The sequence below is a fragment of the Malaclemys terrapin genome, chromosome 25 (assembly GCF_027887155.1).
Source record: "Malaclemys terrapin pileata isolate rMalTer1 chromosome 25, rMalTer1.hap1, whole genome shotgun sequence".
Classification (NCBI taxonomy): Eukaryota; Metazoa; Chordata; order Testudines; family Emydidae; genus Malaclemys; species Malaclemys terrapin.
In genome coordinates, this window is record NC_071529.1 from 16801880 (window position 1) to 16822503 (window position 20624).

At 41.9% G+C, this 20624-nt stretch overlaps 1 protein-coding gene across 1 annotated transcript in view; it reads right to left on the reverse strand.

Moving 5' to 3' along the window:
• DUSP3 (dual specificity phosphatase 3) overlaps positions 1–20624 on the reverse strand; it is a 22365-nt gene continuing 1741 nt past the window's right edge. Inside the window, exons 2-3 of the mRNA XM_054014103.1 lie at positions 10989–11215; positions 1–5491 (exon numbers count right to left, since the gene is read on the reverse strand). Of these exons, the coding sequence (XP_053870078.1) occupies positions 5286–5491; positions 10989–11215 (433 nt within the window). The 3' untranslated portion in view covers positions 1–5285. The remainder of the gene's footprint in view (positions 5492–10988; positions 11216–20624) is intronic.

Below are 20624 nucleotides of genomic sequence, written 5' to 3' on the forward strand. Positions count from 1 at the left end.
CCAACTGCACCATACATACTTTATTGCACATTGCTAAAACATATTTGGGGTGTTTTTGCAAAACACCACAACACACTGTACAGAACAAACAATTTAATTCTGGTAATTTATTTTGTCACATCACAAAACATGAGCATTGTATATTTGATTTTTCTAATTGGAGTGATCTCCACCTAATGGAATAAAACTCCTCTTACTGAACACCAGGAGCTCCAACCTTCCAACCAAGATAAAGGAAAAGAACCTGCTCGGTAAATAACTTTGTGCCCTGAACATTTTCCTCTCTAGTATCCTGTAAAGAAAGCTGTAACCCTTTTTTCCAACTCCAGTAGTACAGGAGCCTTAAAGGGTACATCAAAGGAGATAAGAATGGCTCATTGACAAACCTGTAAAATTGCTAATCCCAGTGGATGGAAACAGAGAGCTGAGATTTTTAACAGAAAGCCAGTGCAGGTTGTGTTTGTATAGATCAGTGCCATATACGTAGATCTATAGGTATAGATCTGGATTTCTTTTTAAAGTGTGTGGGTTGTACTAACAGCTTCAAAGTTACATTTTAGACTTTCAATTCCAAATTCCCATAGAAAACACTAGGGCAGAAGCTGCCCATTTATGTTTAGGCTTGGGATATCACAGAACAGGAGGTTACCAATTTCCAATAATAAACGCATGGACGTTACCACCCAGGTCTGTTCTATTTTCAGTTTTACACATTGGCAGAGCCCATGACATGGATGCATGAACAAAATTATTTGAGCACAGTCAAACTAGTAAAACTAATTTTAATAAAACTGGAGAAAGTAAAATTCCTGCTGTTTGTACTCACTCCTGCATCAGGGATTTTAACTGGCCCTGACAAGGGAGAGTTCATTGTAAATATTTAAATAACTATAAAGCATTGCCACTCTCACATCTATTGCAATGATTCCTTCTTGTCAGAAGAAACATACATGTGACAGAAGATTTTCAAGTCAAAGATTGCATAATACTCAGCATTTATATAGTGCTTTTAATCTTCAAAGCACTTTCTAACCATTAATTAATCCTCAACATCCCTGTGAGGTAGGTAAGTATTGTTTCCATTTTATAGGAGAAAGGTGACCAGCCCAGTGTCATACAATGAGTCAAAATGGAATTGGAACACAGTCGTTACTGGCTACTAGTCCTGCATTCAGATCCTACCTCTCAAACTCTGAACTAGTTTTGCAAAATGTTTGCCATTTACAGGAAACCACTTGTTCACCGTATGCAGTTGCAATGGCACCCATTCATGAACGAATTTCTGGCTGTACTATGTGTTGCTGTAGCGTGACATGCAGAACTGTTGCAGTTCTGTTGTAAACAACTGTGTCTTAGTTGCATGGACAAAAGATGATGACAACAAAAAAGTACAAAAAGGTTTGTGAATATTAAAGCAAAGTCCCAAACATCATACTCTTCTCTAAATTATAAACCCTGCCCCTGTAGTAGTGAAATGGCTGGGACATTTTTGGTTCAGTCTGAAGCATGAGAACAGTGTCTGCAAACAACAATGATATTTTAGAGGACTCATTACCTACTGGAGTTGCTTTTTTAGTAAACAATCAAACAAACCCAAAACATTCCTGCAAAGCAAAAAGCAATTGCTTTTTTTCTTGTTGTATTGGGTCTGGCATGGTAGATTTACTTGCTCTGTGACAGGTTTGTATCCTAAAGAGAAATATATCTTCTCCAAAGCTCTAACTGGATCTACTCTGACAAAAAGCAAAGTGCTGTTATTTAGAGATAAAACTTTTATCAGCAAATCCAGAAGAGGCATTCTTGGTTACAGCTAAAACAGTTTAATCACTGGTACTGCACCAGGTTCCTACTTACCTATTCTTCTGTGCTTAAAAATATATTTCTCAATGGTCACGCCAGTAATAATAAAATAATATATGGAGATATACCTGTCTCATAGAACTGGAAGGGACCTTGAAATGTCATTGAGTCCAGCCCCCTACCTTCACTAGCAGGACCAAGTACTGATTTTGCCCCAGATCCCTAAATGGCCCCCTCAAGGACTGAGCTCACAACTCTGGGTTTAGCAGGCCAATGCTCAAACCACTGAGCTATCCCTCCCCCCACAGCAGCAGTGGGCAGCTCCACTCCAGTTTCAGTAAAAATGCACATTATTTTTTGGTACTTTGTCAATTTCATCTTATGATGGACGAAATCTCTATTTTTTTTCCTTTTAATAAGATCTGGCACCTACAGTCAAAGAGATGCACTGAGAAGCGTAACATGATTATGGAATTAAATTTAGAACTAAGAGCTCTTCTCAGACAGCTGCAATCTGCAGAATACTGTGCAACATTAAAGGACTTAAACTGAAAGAACAGATGGAAGACTGGAGGAGCATGTGACATCACAAGTTATACTCTAACTATACTTTTCAAGAGTATGAGCAGAACAAAGAGAATGGATAGGAAACAAGGAATCAGTTTCATGTATGACTCAAACTACTCAGTAACTCACTATAGGATATAATGTTTCAGAGCTTGCTTTTGGGTTAATTCATTTCCCACAGGCATCTGCTATTCATCCTCAATAGACACCAGATCTACCAAGTTTGAACACTGAAGACCTGGTTCTGATCTCACTGACACTGGGGTAAATCAGATGTTATGCCACTGAAGTTAGTGATGTTACATCATTGCAAATGAACTCTGAAAAGGTCCTATAAACAGATGAAAAATATCTCCATATTTTTCGTATCTTTCTTGATTTCCAGTTCATTTTAGTCATATGCCAACAGCGAGCAGCAATTTCTCCACCTGCTTTTAGGTGGTTCATCAACACAATACAGAGCTGTGCAAATCCTATCATCACCACAAAGCAGATGGACTCTACTATTCCAACAAAAAACACTGAGATCCTTCCTGGATGTTTCTGATCACAGTCCCACTAACTAAACAGATCAATCTAGGAGCATCTGTAGAATAAAAAAATCTAATGCCTAATAATAATTTATTTTTAGATCACTCATTGGGTTGGAGCCCTACCTTCTAAATGCCAAATTAAAGCCAAAGAGTGTGTGTGTGTGTACATATTTTCTATATTATTTGGATTCATATTTGCAATACACTGATGTAGGTAAAGAGATAAAAGCTCTATTCCATCAATAGAAGTAGAAAAACAGCTTTATCTGTAAACAAGATTGTATTATGCAAAATGGAGAATGAGTAATGAAGAAAAGATAAGGCAGGTGCTCCTTTTCACCATCTTTCATAATACCAGAAAAATGGGCAACCAAGGAAATTAAAAGGCAATAGATTTAAAAATCTGATCAACAGGAAAGACTTTTACACAAACATAATTAACCTGTGACACTCACTACCACAATATATGAAAGTCAGGGTTTTTTAAAAATCAGACATTTATACTGATAGTGAAAAGTATCCCCAAATGCGTTAGATATGATAAAATTCTATAAAGGATGTAAACCCTCCTGCTTCAGGACAAATGCCAATCACTAAATGCACAGGATTCAGTAGCTAGGGTAAGTATGTACTGAATTCCATGTGCTGATTCTTCCATAATTATCCATTGAGGCCATTTTTCTGTGGAAGCATCTGGTTCTAGCTGCTGACAGAGACAGGGTACGGGGCTAGCTGGACTATTTGTTTGGCTATCCCTATCCTATGCAAAGAAACTGAAGCAAGCCCTGTTTTTGACTTAAGAAGTCACATATGGAGTCATAGGATGAGTGACCCAACCCACAACTTTCTTGAAACCAAACTAAGTGTAAGAAATATTAAAATAAAAATAGATCAGGAAATGACACACAGTTAAAAAAAATCGAATACACAAAAAGAACAATCTAGTGCTGCGCACCGTGTGCATCAATAATACAAGAGCTTTTCTTGTTAAAATGTTATTCTTTAAATACATAAAATCACACAGAAAAACTGAACAAGTATATGCAGGGTTCTGATAGCATTACCAACAACTCTGGGGGTGCACCGGGGAGGCCCTGAGCACATGTACAGCACTTTGCTAGCCTTTAAAGTTATGTTTGCACACTCAGCCAACATACAAACTGTAAACGAAGCAGCTCCCACTCCAAATACTGCAGTGACTCAATGGGGCAGCGTCTAAGAGAGGCCAAAGATATCAACCACTTGGAAGTAAATGTTTGCCATGCCCATGTGATGGACAACAGGGTCTCCTTTCTGTTTAAACATAAACAGCGCAATCCTATTTCAAGCCAGAATGTGCTGTCCCTTACAATGGGCATCTTACAATAAGCAATCAGTGTGTGTGCTTCTTGAAGGGAAAAGATTTCAGTGAGGAGAAAGATTTCAGGTTCAAGCTTTCCAGGGTCAATATAAATAATAGTGAGATTAAAGAAAAAAGAACCTGAAATTCACTAAAATCCCTCATGAGCAGCCCCAGTTCACATGGTGTGTGTCTTCTGTTCAGGTTCTTATACCACACCAAGTATCAACATACCTAAGCACTCCCATTCTCTGCTCCTCACTTTCGATTCTTTCCTTTCATACTGGCTCTCTATATTTTACTTTTCCCTCTCAATTTTAAGATGAAAAAATACAGCATTTTTGTTTCTACTTAATAATAAACACAAACAACAGATACACAAACTCTATTTACAAAGGGTACTTGTATTAACATCAGATTCTGGATGGCTTTACTGCCACACTCAAGCCCTGTATGTATATTGTATTGTATATATCCATACCACACACAAAGCTATACACACTAATAGGGGTGAGTGCATCTGTGTATTTGCATATATACTTCTCTATCTTTGCAAGCTCCTACACTCAGACTTTAGGCACCTGTGAGTGTGTGAGATACACCTTTAAAAATACAGTACTTCAATTAAAAGCAAGTGAAGGGAGGCGCGTTTCTGCTCTTGGGCACCCATGCGGCTGAGCTGCACTGATGGGATTCAAGAACATGAAGCTTAAATAAATGACATCCAAAGTCAATGCAAAGCACGTATGTCATGGGACCTCCAGTGGGCTCTGAAACAAACACGTGATGACAGCTGATACGGTGTTGGAATTATCCCTCTAAAGAGCTTCCTTTAGTGCAACAACTCCTAGGAGTGATGGAGCTTTGTGCTGTTTTAAAGGACAGACCCAGACATGTGGGAAGATACTTTCACTAGACAAGAAGGGACTCTGCCTCCATCACACCGCATGACCTAGCCTAGCAGTTTAAATTTGGGTATCTAAAGCACCTAACGTGCACCCTTTGACAGTCCGGAGAGCCCCTCTGAGAAAATGCAGCTCCTCGGTTTAGGGCTTCAGTTTGCCCTCCTTCACTAATCTCTCATTGAGTTGGCAGAGCTGCTTCAGGAAGCCATCATTGGGCCCAATCTCCCGCTTCTGCCGGACAGCGCTCACTGCGGACTTGACATTCATGTTCTGGCGAAGCATCAGATAAGCAATGACCAGTGTCGGGGAGCGGCTGTAGCCTTCGCGGCAGTGCACAAACACCCGGCCTGTACAGGGAGAACATACAGAAAACAACAGATTATAACAGACTATCGTGGGAAGCACTACAGAAACACCTTTGATGGAAGAATGAATGAACAGAGTAACATTGGTCCTTCAGCAGCCCAATGACTGAATTTTGAATGGTCTCAGCTAGAAGACAGGTACTGTGTCTCTGTTAGCAGCCACGCCATCATCCAGCAGACTGCAAAACAATGACACATAATAAACACCTGTACAAATTAAAGCAGAAAATATCATATTTGTTTCCAAAGAGAGAAGAATTGGACTCCTTCCATTTGGTAAGCTCCTGCAATCTTTTGGCCTAGAATAAGGTTAGCAGCCTGCAGGACTCCCTAACTTCATCTTCTGCAGAAGGACCAATGTGGTAGAGAAATTAAAAACACAGAATTAAAAGTATGCAAGACTGCAGATGCATGGGATAAACAGAGACTCGGTTGTTGTTTGGATACAACACATTTCACAAAGCAAGATACACATCCTTTATGCTAAAAGAAGAACAGGAGTACTTGTGGCACCTTAGAGACTAACAAATTTATTAGAGCATAAGCTTTCGTGGACTACAGCCCACTTAATCCTAGCACTTCCTATGTCTCTACCTCAGTTACACCTTCCCCTGCTACTGCCGGTCTCTGCTTCTGAAGTCACATTAGCATGTAAGCGCTCTCATTTTAGAGAAGCTGCCCATTCAGCAAACAGGATACAAATGAAAGTGCTGACTATGCAGCACCACTAGCCAGCAGAACCCAGTTACAAAACATACCTGCACCAAGAGCAAACAGAATGCGGCCAGCTGACTGATCCAGGATTCTGAATGCTATTACTCCAGCTATTTGTGGTGAATGTGCTGTAAATAAATAAGAAATGAAATAAAATATCACCTCCATTCTCCCTGTTTGAAATCTGGCCCAAGTTGGTTTGCTCTCAGGTTGCTACTCACTGGCCCATGTTTCCAAAGACAGAACCTCTTCCTAGACACCGGGAAGACGGGAGATGCTGACCCTAACAAACCCATTGCTGAAGCAAGAGGACAGAGGAGTCACACATTTCTCTCATGAAAGCCAGTTTACTGTGAACTGCGGCAGAGAAAAGGCTCTTAGCATATTTGCCTTGGGCTATTGAGATCCTTGAGAGACTTTTTTAGGAACAAGAACAGGAGTACTTGTGGCACCTTAGAGACTAACAAATTTATTAGAGCATAAGCTTTCGTGGACTACAGCCCACTTCATCGGATGTCCACAAAAGCTTATGCTCTAATAAATTTGTTAGTCTGTATCCGCAAAAAGAACAGGAGTACTTGTGGCACCTTAGAGACTAACACGGCTGCTACTCTGAAACCTGTCATTTTTTAGGAACATCAGCATTGCAACCTTTGTGTTAGTTTAAAGGCTGATCTCCTAACCACTCTCCATTTATTTATTAATGGAACTTGGTGCCACTTCTCTTTCCACCTTTGCTCATCATTGCAGTATTCGAGAAAAGTTATCACTATCACTACAGGAACGAATGAGAGGCTGGTGACCTGTCTGAAAAAGGAAGGGGAGTGAAGCCAATGAACTCCCTGCACTACCATACATTACAAATAATTTTAACAATGGATTCATCTAATAACTGGAATGGACCTTTAGCCTAGCTAAAAGTCTATTACTTTTTGCATAATAACTAGACAGGTAGGTCAGAAGTGGCATAACAGCAGCACCTGAGACTGAAGGAGCCCTATCAGAATTAACAAGGGCACTGAAAATTCAGAGTAATTTTGTCACTATTATCCACATTTCTGTGAGCACCATCCAAATTGAGCAGGTGTAGCAGGACTTCCGTGCCTCTGCTACAGTTCACCCCAACTGTCTGGACCTCCTAAACTCTCCTTCCCAGTGCAGGCCTGTTTCCCTGGCTCACAAAGCTACTAGGAAGAGGTAAGTTCTTGCTTTTGGAATTCATCAGATTGACCAAACTGTAGGTTGTCAATCCCCTAAACCCCCCCTCCCAAAAAAATAAAAATATGCCAAAGGTAGATCCCCCTGGACTTCCTAGAAAGAGTTCTCTCTCCCCCACTGCAAAAGACTCTTCAGCTGTTCAGATGTGGGCTGAGAAAATCATTGGGAGCGTGTGAAGAAATATGAAGTAAGTAGAAATAATGACCTGACGAGAAGCACAAGCTGACCTACTGTCCTCTGGACATCTAAGATTTCAGTACAGAGGAGACCCATGTTACAAGCTTTGCTTTGCAGCATTGCAGCAAGTTTTCCTGGGACTCTGGGGAGCAGCAAGGTATCTAAGATTATACCAGAACTTCCATTTGAAAATGTTTAAGATAATTTGGTGCAGCAGAAATTCCAGGGGGCACATACCATAACCAGATAATCCATCTGAAGTGAGAGTTCTCAGAGCTAAAAATCTCATGACTCAGACGTTGTTTCTTTTAACCAAGCAGCAGTCAGTTTATTCAAACCAGAGACAGCTTTTATCAACTGTTCTGATCTTCTGACCAGTGACAGTGTTTGGAACCAGCATGGGAGTGTCACCCTTTCTCTCTAACAGAGAAATGTTTAATCAGAGGAGCTGCTACACCAATTCCCAGTTACCATTTCTTCTTGTTCGAATACACTGGCGCTACTATAATACCTTCTGCAGACTCTTTTGGATTACTCATCACTCAGCTTGCTTTATACCTTCAAAGCACTGAACAAACATTAATTAATGCCCTTACAATTTCACTCATATTAAGAACTGTCACATTCAACTCTAGAGTAGATTAACCCTGCCCTCTGTACAAGCACTGGGCCTTGGTAAAGTCTATAAACTTCTCCTGATGAGGAAATTGTACAGATGGCCCAAATTCACGTCTGTCTAGAGGCCGTCTCAGTTGGTGTAATTTATACCTTCTTCTGTACCACTCCCTTATGTGTATATTACAGAATCTTAGACTGTGTAATTTACACCCAATCCTACATGCCATCTCCAAATTTAGCCCACTAAGAATAAAAGAGTAAGTTGATACATCTCACTTCACATCTGGCCCCATGATGAGTAAAGCAATGAGCAGGGCATTCTAAGGGCATGTACAGTCAAGACAGCTACCCTCCCTCCTTCTTCTCCTTAGTTACGAACTCGCTTTCCTTGCACAGTTCACCTAGGAGCCAACTGGGTCATTGTTTTTTTATTCAGAGCCCTCATTTTAACAGTAATAAAAAGCCAACAACCCAAACCTTGAATTCCCCAAGATGTCTGCCTGTCGTGTAACCTCTTCAGACTCCCTTGCTATGGTTTCCACCTCAGTTACATGTGAAGGAGACCCCAGGGGAGAAAGAAGCAGCACTGAGTCAGTTGTGTTAAAATATCTGAAAATGTCAGTGATTCCCCTGACATGCATAAAACCTGCTTCTTTTGAGCTGGAGTTTTTGGTCCTTATCTGCTGTCCTACTTTCTGAGCATTCATGCTACATCTAAAGATGACCAAGTAAACAACAGAGGAACAATTAATCAAATCCTAAAAGGTTTGCCTGTTTTTGGTGAATGGGGTGCAGATAGCAAATGCTGTTCAATGTAGAAAACTGTTAATTAATCTGTGAGAAAGGACCCAATTGGGAAAATACTGGTATGACTCCTCATTTCCAGCTGAGGGAAACAGAACAGAATTCGCAGGGGGGAAAGAGATTAAATGAAAAGCACTAAACACAGCAGAAATAGCTTTTTTCAAAAAACAACAACTTTTATTGCACAAGTGTCAGCAAAATAAATGGAATACCTTCCTAATATCACTATTCAACGTAGGCAACTGCTGTAGCTGCCACATGGACGTTGTGTGACCATGAATGGGAGAGGAGATGCTTTATATGATGTGAATGGAAGAGGAGCTGCCCCCAAAACACTCTTTCAAGAGGTTGACAATATATTGAAGGTGTTTCTAAACCTCTGTTTCAAAGGAACAATCACACAGTGCATGGTCAAAGAAAGGTTTGTGAAAACATAGTTGTACCCCATCAGTCCAGGACAGAAGAGTGAACACATGGCATAACAAGTTCCTGAGGCTAAAGGGGCGGGGCTGATATATTGGGCTGGGGATGTTATCTTATTCCTAGAATTCCTTGCTTCTGGAAAGGACAGAGGGGTTAAAAAAAAAAAAAAAAAAAAAAACCAAGGATATTCCCTTGGAGCCTTGTGCAAATAGAGCTGTTGACAGAGGAAACAGCTCCTCAGAATGGATTGATGGATGAAACCTATGGATCATAATTTAACTGATTTTAGTTGCATTTGTTTCAAGAGTGTGAAAACTTATGCCCACTGTCAGGATATCGGATAAAGAAAAGGCCATGCTCAAATGCATGGGGGCTTATGATGCAATAATAAAATGCCCTTTTTAAAAAAGGGAGAATTCCTTCACAGTCATATAAAATATAATATACCCACTACCCCTGCTACCAGAAAGAAGAAAAGAAATAGGTAAGTGAGCTCCTAACATAAGAACAGCCATACTGGGTCAGACCAAAGGTCAATACAGCCCAGTATCCTGTCTACCGACAGTGACCAATGTCAGGTGCTCCAGAGGGAGTGAATCTAACAAGTAATGATCAAGTGATCTCTCTCCTGTCATCCATCTCCACCCTCTGACAAATAGACAAACCCTAACCCTAACCACTGAGAGAGTGGGGTTTAGATACTCACAAACAATAGGGGCCAGGTATTTAAAGATATTTAGATGCCTAGCGGGATTTTCAAAAATACATCGGTGCCCTATGCCAGGGGTAATCAATTATTTTTTGTCAAATTTCTTGGTCAAGGTATACTCAATGTCCAGACTCCAGAGAAAATAATATAAAAATAACAACAGTAATGATAACAAGTAAATAAAAAGATTTTGTGGTCCGTTCCAAAGCATCTTGTGGTCCGGATTTGGCCCGCAGTCCACCTATTGACTACCTCTGCCCTATGCTAAGAAATTATCCACTCTTGCATGTGTTATTTGCATTTAATCTGCATCTCTAATATTAGCTTGTGTTGCAAGCTGAGTGTTGCATTTTACAATGCCCTTCCTGACTCTGATTTATGATTTTTACCGTCTTGAATTAGTGTTTGGGTCCTGCGTTACTTTCCAGATTTTCCATTCTGATCCACTACTATGTTCAGGAAATATTAAAGCCTCTCTTCCTAGCATAGCATTTCCAATATGATTTTTCCTTGACACTTTCATTGCTAAGATGCACCAGCTGTTTTACTCTCCCCAAATCACACACTGCTGAGGCAGTTTTCCATTGTTTCATACATTGAGGGGCTCTGTTCACAGACAGCAAATTCTACATTGTATATTCAAGTGCCCTAAACTCCTCAGCAAGAAGTCTAAGTCCTGATCTGAATGCTTTGGTTTCTGTTCCACTGAAAAACTGAGGAAAGAAAAAATGAATATTTCAAACAATGAAACAAATGGCCAGTAAATTCACATACTGGCTAGAAAACAGGGCAGAGAGACTCTTGGAGATGCCTTACCATCCTTCTGGGACAGCGCACTGTCAATAAAGTCAGCTGCCTCCTCAAAATAGCGACTGAGGTTAAATTCTTGGGTGTCATTAGCTTTAATGCCATGGTAGGTGATGCCTGTGCCTTCGTAGAACTCTGCATTAGTGTTCACATGCATGAAGGATTTCCCCTCTGCTGCATTCAGGACGTGGGTTATGCCGAGGCGCTGCAACCTCATGGTATTCTTGGCTATGAACCTGGAAAGTAAGAAGTATCAAGAAAACAATTGGGGCTTAGCAAATCCCATAAACAGAGGCCAAACTCTCAGTATTTTCAAGTGCCCTCTGAATCTCTAACAAAGCCCCCTGCTGCCCACAGAATTACAGAAATGTAGGACTGAATGGATCATCTAGTTCAGTCCCCTGCACTGAGGCAGAACTCAGTATTATCAAGACCATCCCCAGCAGGTGTGTTTGGAATCTCCATCATTGAAAATTTTTAAGAACAGGTTAGACAACCTCCCTTGGTAATTTGTCCAGTGCTTAACTACTCAAGTTAGAAAGTTTTTCCTAATGTCCAATCTAAATCTCCTTTGCTGCAATTTAAGATTACTTTGTGTCCTGTCCTCAGCGAAGGAGAATTAATTTATCACCCTCCTCTTTATAACATGTTGATTGCTATCACCTTTTTATCTTCTAGGTGCTTACAAACTGATTGTTTATTTGCTCCATTATCTTTCCAGGTACCGAAGTTAAGCTGACTGGTCTATAATTCCCTGGGTTGTCCTGATTCCCCGTTTTTATAGATAGGGACTATATTTGCCCCTTCCCATCCTCCACAAGTTCTCGAGGATATCGCTACTCCTGTCCCTGTTATTTCATTAGTTGTCTCCTAGAATCACTTGGCTTTCAGGTCCTGTGGCTCCTCCCCTTAGGCTGGGGGGAGATCCTTTAGCAGTTCCGCCTGCCCACTTCCTGGATCCCAACAGGATAGTTACTCAACAGTCTGCACTCACCAGTGAGTCTCCTACAGATTTTTATCTCAAAAGTTGATCATATTTTTAGCCTGTTCACACAGGCTGTAGTCACATATGTACTGCGAGCTACCACGGTCACCACCTGTGACTGAGCCCTGCCTTCCTTGGCAGTGAGTGAGTGGAGAATATCTGGGACCCCCGAGACTGTCAATACCTTCTGTGACAAGAGGAATCCACCACTCCCTCTAAAATATGCAAGTCTGAGCAGTACTAAGAAACCATCATGGATGTTATGAAGGAGGCCTTGCAAGTCACTGCTCCTTGTTTAGCCTTTTTCTACACAAGGTAATTGAGAAACAGCTAAAAACAGCCAACAGCACCAGCTGCCAGCATCCTGGACCCCCCGGCCAGGCTTCAGGCCAGGACACAGTACAGAAATCGAACATGTTGCTCTAGTGCAAAGATGGGGAACCTACGGCCCACCGGCTGGATCCGGCCTGTTGCTTAATTTCATGCGGCCCGCGGCAAGTCTCAGTGCCCTCCCCTCTTACCCACTGTGGGGCTGGAGCCATGAGCGCTGGCTCGCCCCACTGCGGGGGGAAGCCTCGGGCAGGTAAGTTGAACGTTTTATATTTCTCTCTCTAAAAAAACCCCTAAATTAAGTTGCTTTTTACTTGCGTGTGGTCCACGATAGATTTTTTTTATGTGGGTCAATGGCCCGTGATAGAAAAAAGGTTCCCCACCCCTGCTCTAGTGGATGGCCCACAGGCAAGGGAATTCCATTCACACTCATCCTCTCTGTGGCATCTGATACTGTTGATGGCCAAATACCCTCGACCTACCTCCAAGAACATGCAGGGGTGAATGAAAACACCTTGAAATGGCTTAGGTCCTTCCTCTCAGACTGAACAAACTCAGGGGGTTGTTCTGGGTAATTGTTCCTCCACCTCCAAAGGCCTCACCTACAGAATCACAAGTTCAATCCTTGTTCCGTATTATTCAATATCCATGAAGCTACTGAGAGCTGGTGTGACAGTATTACACAGCCATCTCCCTGCTCTGTCTCAGCTGAAATCAGCATCTGGCAAAAGATGAACCCAAGGAAAAGGGAGGCTATAATTTTAGGAAAATGGAAACATTTTGAAGTATTTGCCTCATTGTTCATACATCGTAAAAGTTGGCCCACAGCTTATAGGTCCCTTCAGATTCCTCAGTTCTATCAGATACCAAAAAACCCATGGTGGCCAAAAAGAAAACCCAACAACCCCCAAAACAAAAAAAAACATTTCCATCTGCAACTGGCCAGAAGACTGCACTCCTCCTATTGGGTACAGACCTGGGCATGATGATAAATGTGTTCATGCCCTCCAGGCTTGATTATCACAATGCATTAAATGTAGGAATGAAGACACATGACCTAAAAAACCTCCAGTTGGTACAAATGGCAAAAGCCGATCTGCATAGCAACACAGGCAACCCTGAATCTATCACGACAGTGCTCTGCTCTCTGCATTAGAATTTGTATTAGGGATAGGCAAAGTAGTTCAAAGGAAATAGAAACCACCAGCATCCTCCATCCCAAATCTTCACCTCCTTTTGGAAACAAAATCAAACCAAACTTTCAGGGGTCTGAACCTTTCAGAAAACTCCCCTACTCACCTGCCCCATTTGTGTACTGGAACCAGAAGAGCTGAACTACCGTGAAAAATCAGCTTTCACCATGTTTCCAGCTGGGTCTGGAAGCACAAATGTTATGGGAAAGCTGCTTCTCTCAAGAGCTCCAGCCCCATTTAGCAGGCTCAAGAGATTTTAATAGTCGCTGAGCTTTAGATAAGCATATGTGCTGTATATTTTTGGATGGGTTTCTAAGTTTTGGGAAGGTGCCCACAGCTTTTGAATGGACGCCTTTTTATTAGAAATCTAAATAGATAAATAAAATCTGAATTAGTAAATTGTATCCAAACTGAACCCACACTCTGGACTTTGAGGTTCTGCAGAAATTAGCTCACAGTTACCACATAATAAAATGTTAGATAATGAACATACAAACCTTCTCCATTTCCCCTGTGACTGTTCCCCTTTTTCAGTATGAGTGCACACTGCAGACAAATCCTCATGTGTGAGCAAATTTTCTACATGTTCTGCCATGTGTACCCAATAATCATGGCAATGAGCCAAATCATTTTAAGGACTTTCATCTATTAGCCAAACAAAAGTTGCCTAATTTTCTGTCTGGCAGGATAACAGCTGTGCCAGGGGATGAGTCTCAATGCCAGGGGAATTCTACTTGGAACAGAATAGTAAATGCTATAAAAACAAGGCCAAACGGAAAAACGTTCATTCTGTAGTGTATGCCTTGTCCTTTCTTCTCATATCTGACATTTGTATTGATGGAAGTCCTTTGGGTTTGAAGGAATAAGAGAGCTTTAAGGACAGTAGGAACTCCTGTGTCTGGGAACCACAGACTAGGTCATCAATAACACTAGAGACTGGTCTCTATTCCTTACACAGTAAATGAATTGCATAGAGTTATACCTAAGGTTCTGATCAGTACACTTAGTGGAAGCACAGAGCAAAGCTTGGCCTCTGCTTATTGTAGAACAAATAATTCCATTTTCAAACAGTCCCAGAAAATCCCACTTCTTACATTTCAGTTTCATTGCATCACCCTCAAACATTGGCTCCTGAGAAACAGGGCAAGGAGGTGGTCTCTGGGAAAGGAAAGCAGGATTAGCTTCTTTTCCCCTAAGAAGCTCATGGAATCTTATCTGCTCTGAATATAGAACTCTCCCCATTCTGGCCCTGTAATATTAGCTGGTACCTGAGTGTGTCTTTCTTCCTACCATAGATCACTTTTACCTTCCACAAAATTCCAGTCCTAAAGGCACATATGGCACCAGTTAATGGTAAATAGTCCTAAGTAAGACTGTAATGCAACATCACTCATGCAGCCGGCCAACCCAACAAATAGAGTTATAGTCTAAGCCTTGCTACAAGACAGAATTCACTAATAATTTCTCCATTCTGCCTACCAGTATCCCCACTGACAGCACAACTCAATTCTTACTGGGATATTCATACATGTCAATTTTCTTCTCAACACCTCTACCGACAGCTTAATCATGTGAGCAAGACACCAACAAAAGATTAACTGCCCTATAATTAGTGGGCAGCCATTAGCTACTCATTTATCTTAGCCCTGGGATGACAGGCCCAAATACATACACTTCCTACATACGATAAATGCAGGATAAACTGAAGTGTACTTCCAGTTCCTCATGAAGGAACAAGTACTTTCTAAAATTCCCCCACTCAGATGGGCACCATGAACCAGACTCAGACTTCCTTAGCAAGATCTTGTTACCAAATACATATTCTGGAGATGTGGCTTGAGGTGCTTATAGGTTTCCAAAACACAGTTTGAAATACAACAGAGTTTCTCTACCAGCAGTGCAGAAGTGATGCTGTTACATATGCAAAATTTGCTTGCTTTTTGACAGAACAGCAATTTTCACAGGACACAGATTTCTGCAGTAAAAAAGGAAAGAAAAAAAAAAAGATAAATGGTCCATGTCAGCACGGGGCCAGATGAGGGGGAAATGCAAACACACAAACCAATAGGCTGAAGAGCGTTCTGTGCATTTACTTTTTTATGCCATAACATCGCAGTGTCTGCTCTCAGCCTGACTCTGAGTGTATTACTCTTTAAAATGCTTTGGACACATTTGAGAATTGTGTATTAAGATTATCAACTGCAGCTCACTGCAAGTAAAAAAAAAAACCCCTAACATCTAGAGCCCTGCAAATCTGCGGATATCTGCTTTATATCCATTCGTGGACCATGTTTGTAGATCTCGGATGGATGCAGATACAAATTTTGTATCTGCGCAGGGCTCTAATCACATCCACATTAATATCTTGTAGCCCTAAGATACAGGAAGTCTGGCTCTCAGACATTAATACATGCATTGGGAAAGCCTTAAACATGCCCTGTTCTTTTGTAATGTTATTCAGATAGGAATTTATGATTCATTGGTACTAGATAGTCAGAAACAATTATTTTCTGTGAAGTACTTCCTGGAGATGCAATTCAAAACAGTGTTAACATGAGGAAAATGTTGACATTTGTTCAGTGGATTGAGGATGATCTAGAAAAATTCCATAATCACAGAAGCTGGTTTAGATTTCATGCTGTATTTTGAATTATTCTGCTGCATTATTATCTGAAAAATATATAACTGTACTGGTCAGTAACCTGTGAATAGTGTTTACCCTTTGCTTTGAGCCTCTGTTTTGAGGAACTGGTCTTGTCTGAACGGTTAGGACTGTCTGGACGTGCTTTTTAGTTATTATCCTCTGCTGTTTTATCTTTGCGTTTTCATCGTTTCCTTCATCTATTACATTCGAGGTCTGTTCAGACCTAATTTTAAAGCCCGACCTGAACTCAACTAGACGCACAGCCCACCCAAACACAACCCAAGCCCGAGAGTGTTGAGTCATCTCATTTTCAGACCCAGCCCAAGCCCAGCTCAATACTTCCCCCCCGAACCTGTATTAGCACTGCCACTTGGAGCTCGGTCTGGTGGGGTGCTTTCCGCTCGCATGCCTGCAATCTGTCTCCGGCAACCTCATGCCCATGAGATCAGTGCAGCCGCAGATGTGTGACCCCTCCAACTGGCCGCTGCCGCCTCACTGGACTGTGTGTGCTGCAGAGGGAATGGCACTGCAACTTGTCAGCCCACTCACACCACAGTGCAGCAAAGAGGTGGTGGGTTGTTTTCAGACCCAACCAGACCTGAACGCAACATTTGCTGGGTTGCAAGTTGCAAGACTCCATATTATATGGAAAATTTAGTGCTTTGGCACTAAGTCACTCAACAGAGGGACTGTTCATATTGCACTGTCTACGTTCCAATTTAATCTCGCATTTCTGAATTTCTGAGCTAAGTGAGATCCCTGAATATTCTAACACCACTCCCATTTTTAGCTCTGGATGATTCATTCACAAGAAAAAACAGCCATACCATGATGTGAAATAGTCCAGTAGCTTTCAATCAAAAGTTTATTCTGAATCCAGCTCAGATATTCTCATTCATCTGTTTGAATCCAGTTGCCCACATGCCAGTCACTGGGCTTGTGATTTCCCTGTGTCTGAAACCCTGCAGGGATGTGTCTGCTCTAGGAAAAAATATTTTTGGAAGTGCTTCTACTGGGCAGTGATAAATCAGGAACTCTATCCCAAAAAGGAAGTGATCCATCCAGATCAGAGTTGATGTTTCAGTGTCAAAGCAAATAATCAAGTCACTTCATTCTTCTTGGCAGGACATTTGCCATACTGCTGTCCAGCACTATCTTGCTGCAATGTTTGCAAAGTACCTTTGACAACAGCTCAGGTGGGAATCAGAGACAAGGATTACATGAGGGCCAAAAACAAGATGTGAACCATTCAAGCTATCTCAATTCACAGACTATCAGTGTACCACCACTTAGCTAGATTTTTTTTTTTACATTTGTTGCATAGTAAGAATGAAGACTCAAATGGTTCTATTGTAATGTAAGATATGACTCAAAATTTCTTCATACAGACTTGCTATACAACCTGAATTGTTAGAATTAGAACAATTGTATAACAGCATATTTTTGCAGGACATAGTTTGTATGAGCTATTATGGTTGACTTAATAAGTTAAATAGACACTAGACCAGAAAGTTACTTTGGGATAAGATTTTATCAAATTAATTGGAGATCTGACCTTTCAGTTCCACAACCAAAATAAATAACTGTTTTCATTTGTCAACACATTCACACCGTTCTGACATTCTGTACTGCCACATAAGAGCAATACAAAATGTACACAGAAATCACGCTATACCATAGTCCTCCACAGTTACTTTGCTGAATGATTTAATGGATTTTGAACAGAGACTTTAATGATAAGGCAGACATTATAAAAAGAGAATGTCTGTACAAATGCAATGTCAGTAGCTTGTACTAACTCCCAGAATCCCCATTTCTACCGTGAAGATTCACGTGTTTGGATAAGGCTTGTGCCATCCTCAACCGAGCATTACCTTTTGTTTGAACCTGCAGTGAAGTCATAATCCTAGCTTTGTGAAATCACAACATGTTGCTATGGAAATTATGAAATCCCCATTTAAAGGGAAGTATCTTCAGTCCCCCCTCCCCCCATTTCTGATCTGCATTATCCACCGGTCCAGGTGTACATACAGCACAGATTTAAAAATGCAAACAAAATTTTTACATTTTAAAACGCTTCCCAGAGAGACAAGGTGTGTGAGGTAGTATCTTTTACTGGACCGACTTCTGTTGGTAAGAGAGACAAGCTTTTGAGCTACACAGAGCTCTTTATCTGTCTGGGAAAGGGCTCTGGGTGTCACAGCTAAATACAAGATCAAACAGCATATATTCTAACTACTTATGCTAAACTACAGGACCATTCAAGGTGAAGTGGTCCGTTAGCACCCTGTAGTCAAAGGACAAAAAGAAGGGGGGCTAGTGGGTTGCAGATTGTTGAAATAAGCCATATTTCATTTAATAAAGACACTGCATTTATTGCTTATTTCAACAATCTGTAACCCACTAATCCCCCTCCTTTTTGTTCTATGACTACAGGGGTGTTAATGGGTCACTTCCCCTAGAATGTGTGCTAAGGGACTATCCAATCTGTTTGATCTTGTATTTAGCTGTGACGTTCAGAGGGCTTGTCTTCAGGTGCAGGAGAAGATGAGGGGTGCGGCGCTTATCTTGGGCGGTTCCCAAAAGCGACCTACACACCCCTCTGGCAGCAGCGCCTAGGCGGGGGAGGGGGGGCTCGGTGCACCGCTGCCCACAGGCACCGCCCCTGCAGCTCCCATTGGCCGCAGTTCCCGGCCAATGGGAGCTGCAGAGTCGGTGCTCAGGGTGGGAGCAGTGCACAGACATACACATCCTTCCCTCCCCCCGCCCCCAGTGCCACAGGGGTATGTCAGCTGCTTCCTGGAGTGGTGTGGAGCGAGGGCAGGCAGGCAGGAAGCTGCCTTAGCCCCACTGCGCTGCCTATGGTGGCGGCCGGGGGCCCCTGGGCCCTTTTAAATTGCCTGGGGGTGGCAGGCGGGGCCAGGAGACACTCCAGGGGAGGTGCGTGGGGGCAGTAGGCAGGGCCAGGGGACAAACCCGGCCCCAAACATTGGTGGAGCTGGGCCCCCAGGTCCTGAATATTCCTGGAGCCTGGGCACCAGGGCCCATATAACTCGCCATCCCTGCACACATCAGCAGGCAGTGTGAGGAGTGAGGTCAGGCAGACAGGGTAAAGGCAGAGAGAACTACAGAAGCAGGGAAGGAAGCTAATGTTGGGACAGGGTGGAAGAGGGACAAGGAGCTGGAGAAGGCATAGAAAGGAGGGAAAGACTTCAAGGAGAGGCCAGGACAAGTTCACATCCTTATCAGGATGACAATCAATACAAGTACTGTCAAAATGAAAATCCAATACATCAGTTTAGGATAGAGATTCACAGCAATACAGAGGTCTGGGGACAGAGTGAGACATCAAGAAACCAGTCAACAGGAAAACGACACAGATTTTAGAACCAGAAGAAACCTTTACAATCATCTAGCCTGACCTCCTCTAATGTAGCCACAGAATTTCACCCAATGATTCCTGCATCTAGCCCAATGACTTGTGTTTGAACTAGAGCCCATAATTTAGAAAGCCCTTCATTCTTGATTTACAGACTCCAAGGGATGGAAAGTCTACCCTATCTCATGGTAATCTGTGTCAATGATTGATTGCCTTCATTGTTAAAAATGTGAATCTTTATTTCCAGTTTGAACTTTGGTGGCTTCAGTTTCCAGCCACTGGATTTTGTTATACTTTTGTCTGCTAGAATAAAGAGTCCATTATTACCTGTGGGTGCTGGCCCAGGACCCACCACACCACCCCGGACGTTCCTTCACGCCCCCTAGGAGGGCACACCCCACAGTTTGGAGACCACTGATCTATACCAAATGGAATTAGTGGGCAGCAGGTTTAAAACAAATAAAAGGAAGTTCTTCTTCCCAGTGCCCAGTCAACCTGTGGAACTCCTTGGCTGAGGAGGTTGTGAAGGCTAGGACTATAACAGAGTTTAAAAGAGAACTAGATAAATTCATGGAGGTTAAGTCCATTAATGGCTATTAGCCAGGATGGATGAGGAATGGTATCCCTAGCCTCTGTTTGTCAGAGGGTGGAGATTGATGGCAGGAGAGAGATCACTTGATCATTACTTGTTAGGTTCACTCCCTCTGGGGCACCTGGCATTGGCCACTGTCGGTAGACAGGATACTGGGCTAGATGGACCTTTGGTCTGACCCAATATGGCCGTTCTTACATTCTTATGACTATCTCTGACAGGTGTTTGTCTAACCTGCTCTTTTGTAGTAAATCCAAAGCTGACTCCAAAGAATAACAAAGGGATCTCACAAAACTGGGCAACAAAATGGCAGATGAAATTCAATACTGATAAATGCAAAGTAATGCACATTGGAAAAATATAATCCCAACTATACACACATCTTGGAGTCAGTGTGGATATTTCCCTGAAAACAGCTAACAGAATGCTGGGAACCAATAGGAAAGGTAAGAAGATAAGATAATAAGACAGCAAATATCATAGTATCACAATATAAATCTATGGTATGCCAACAGCTTGAGT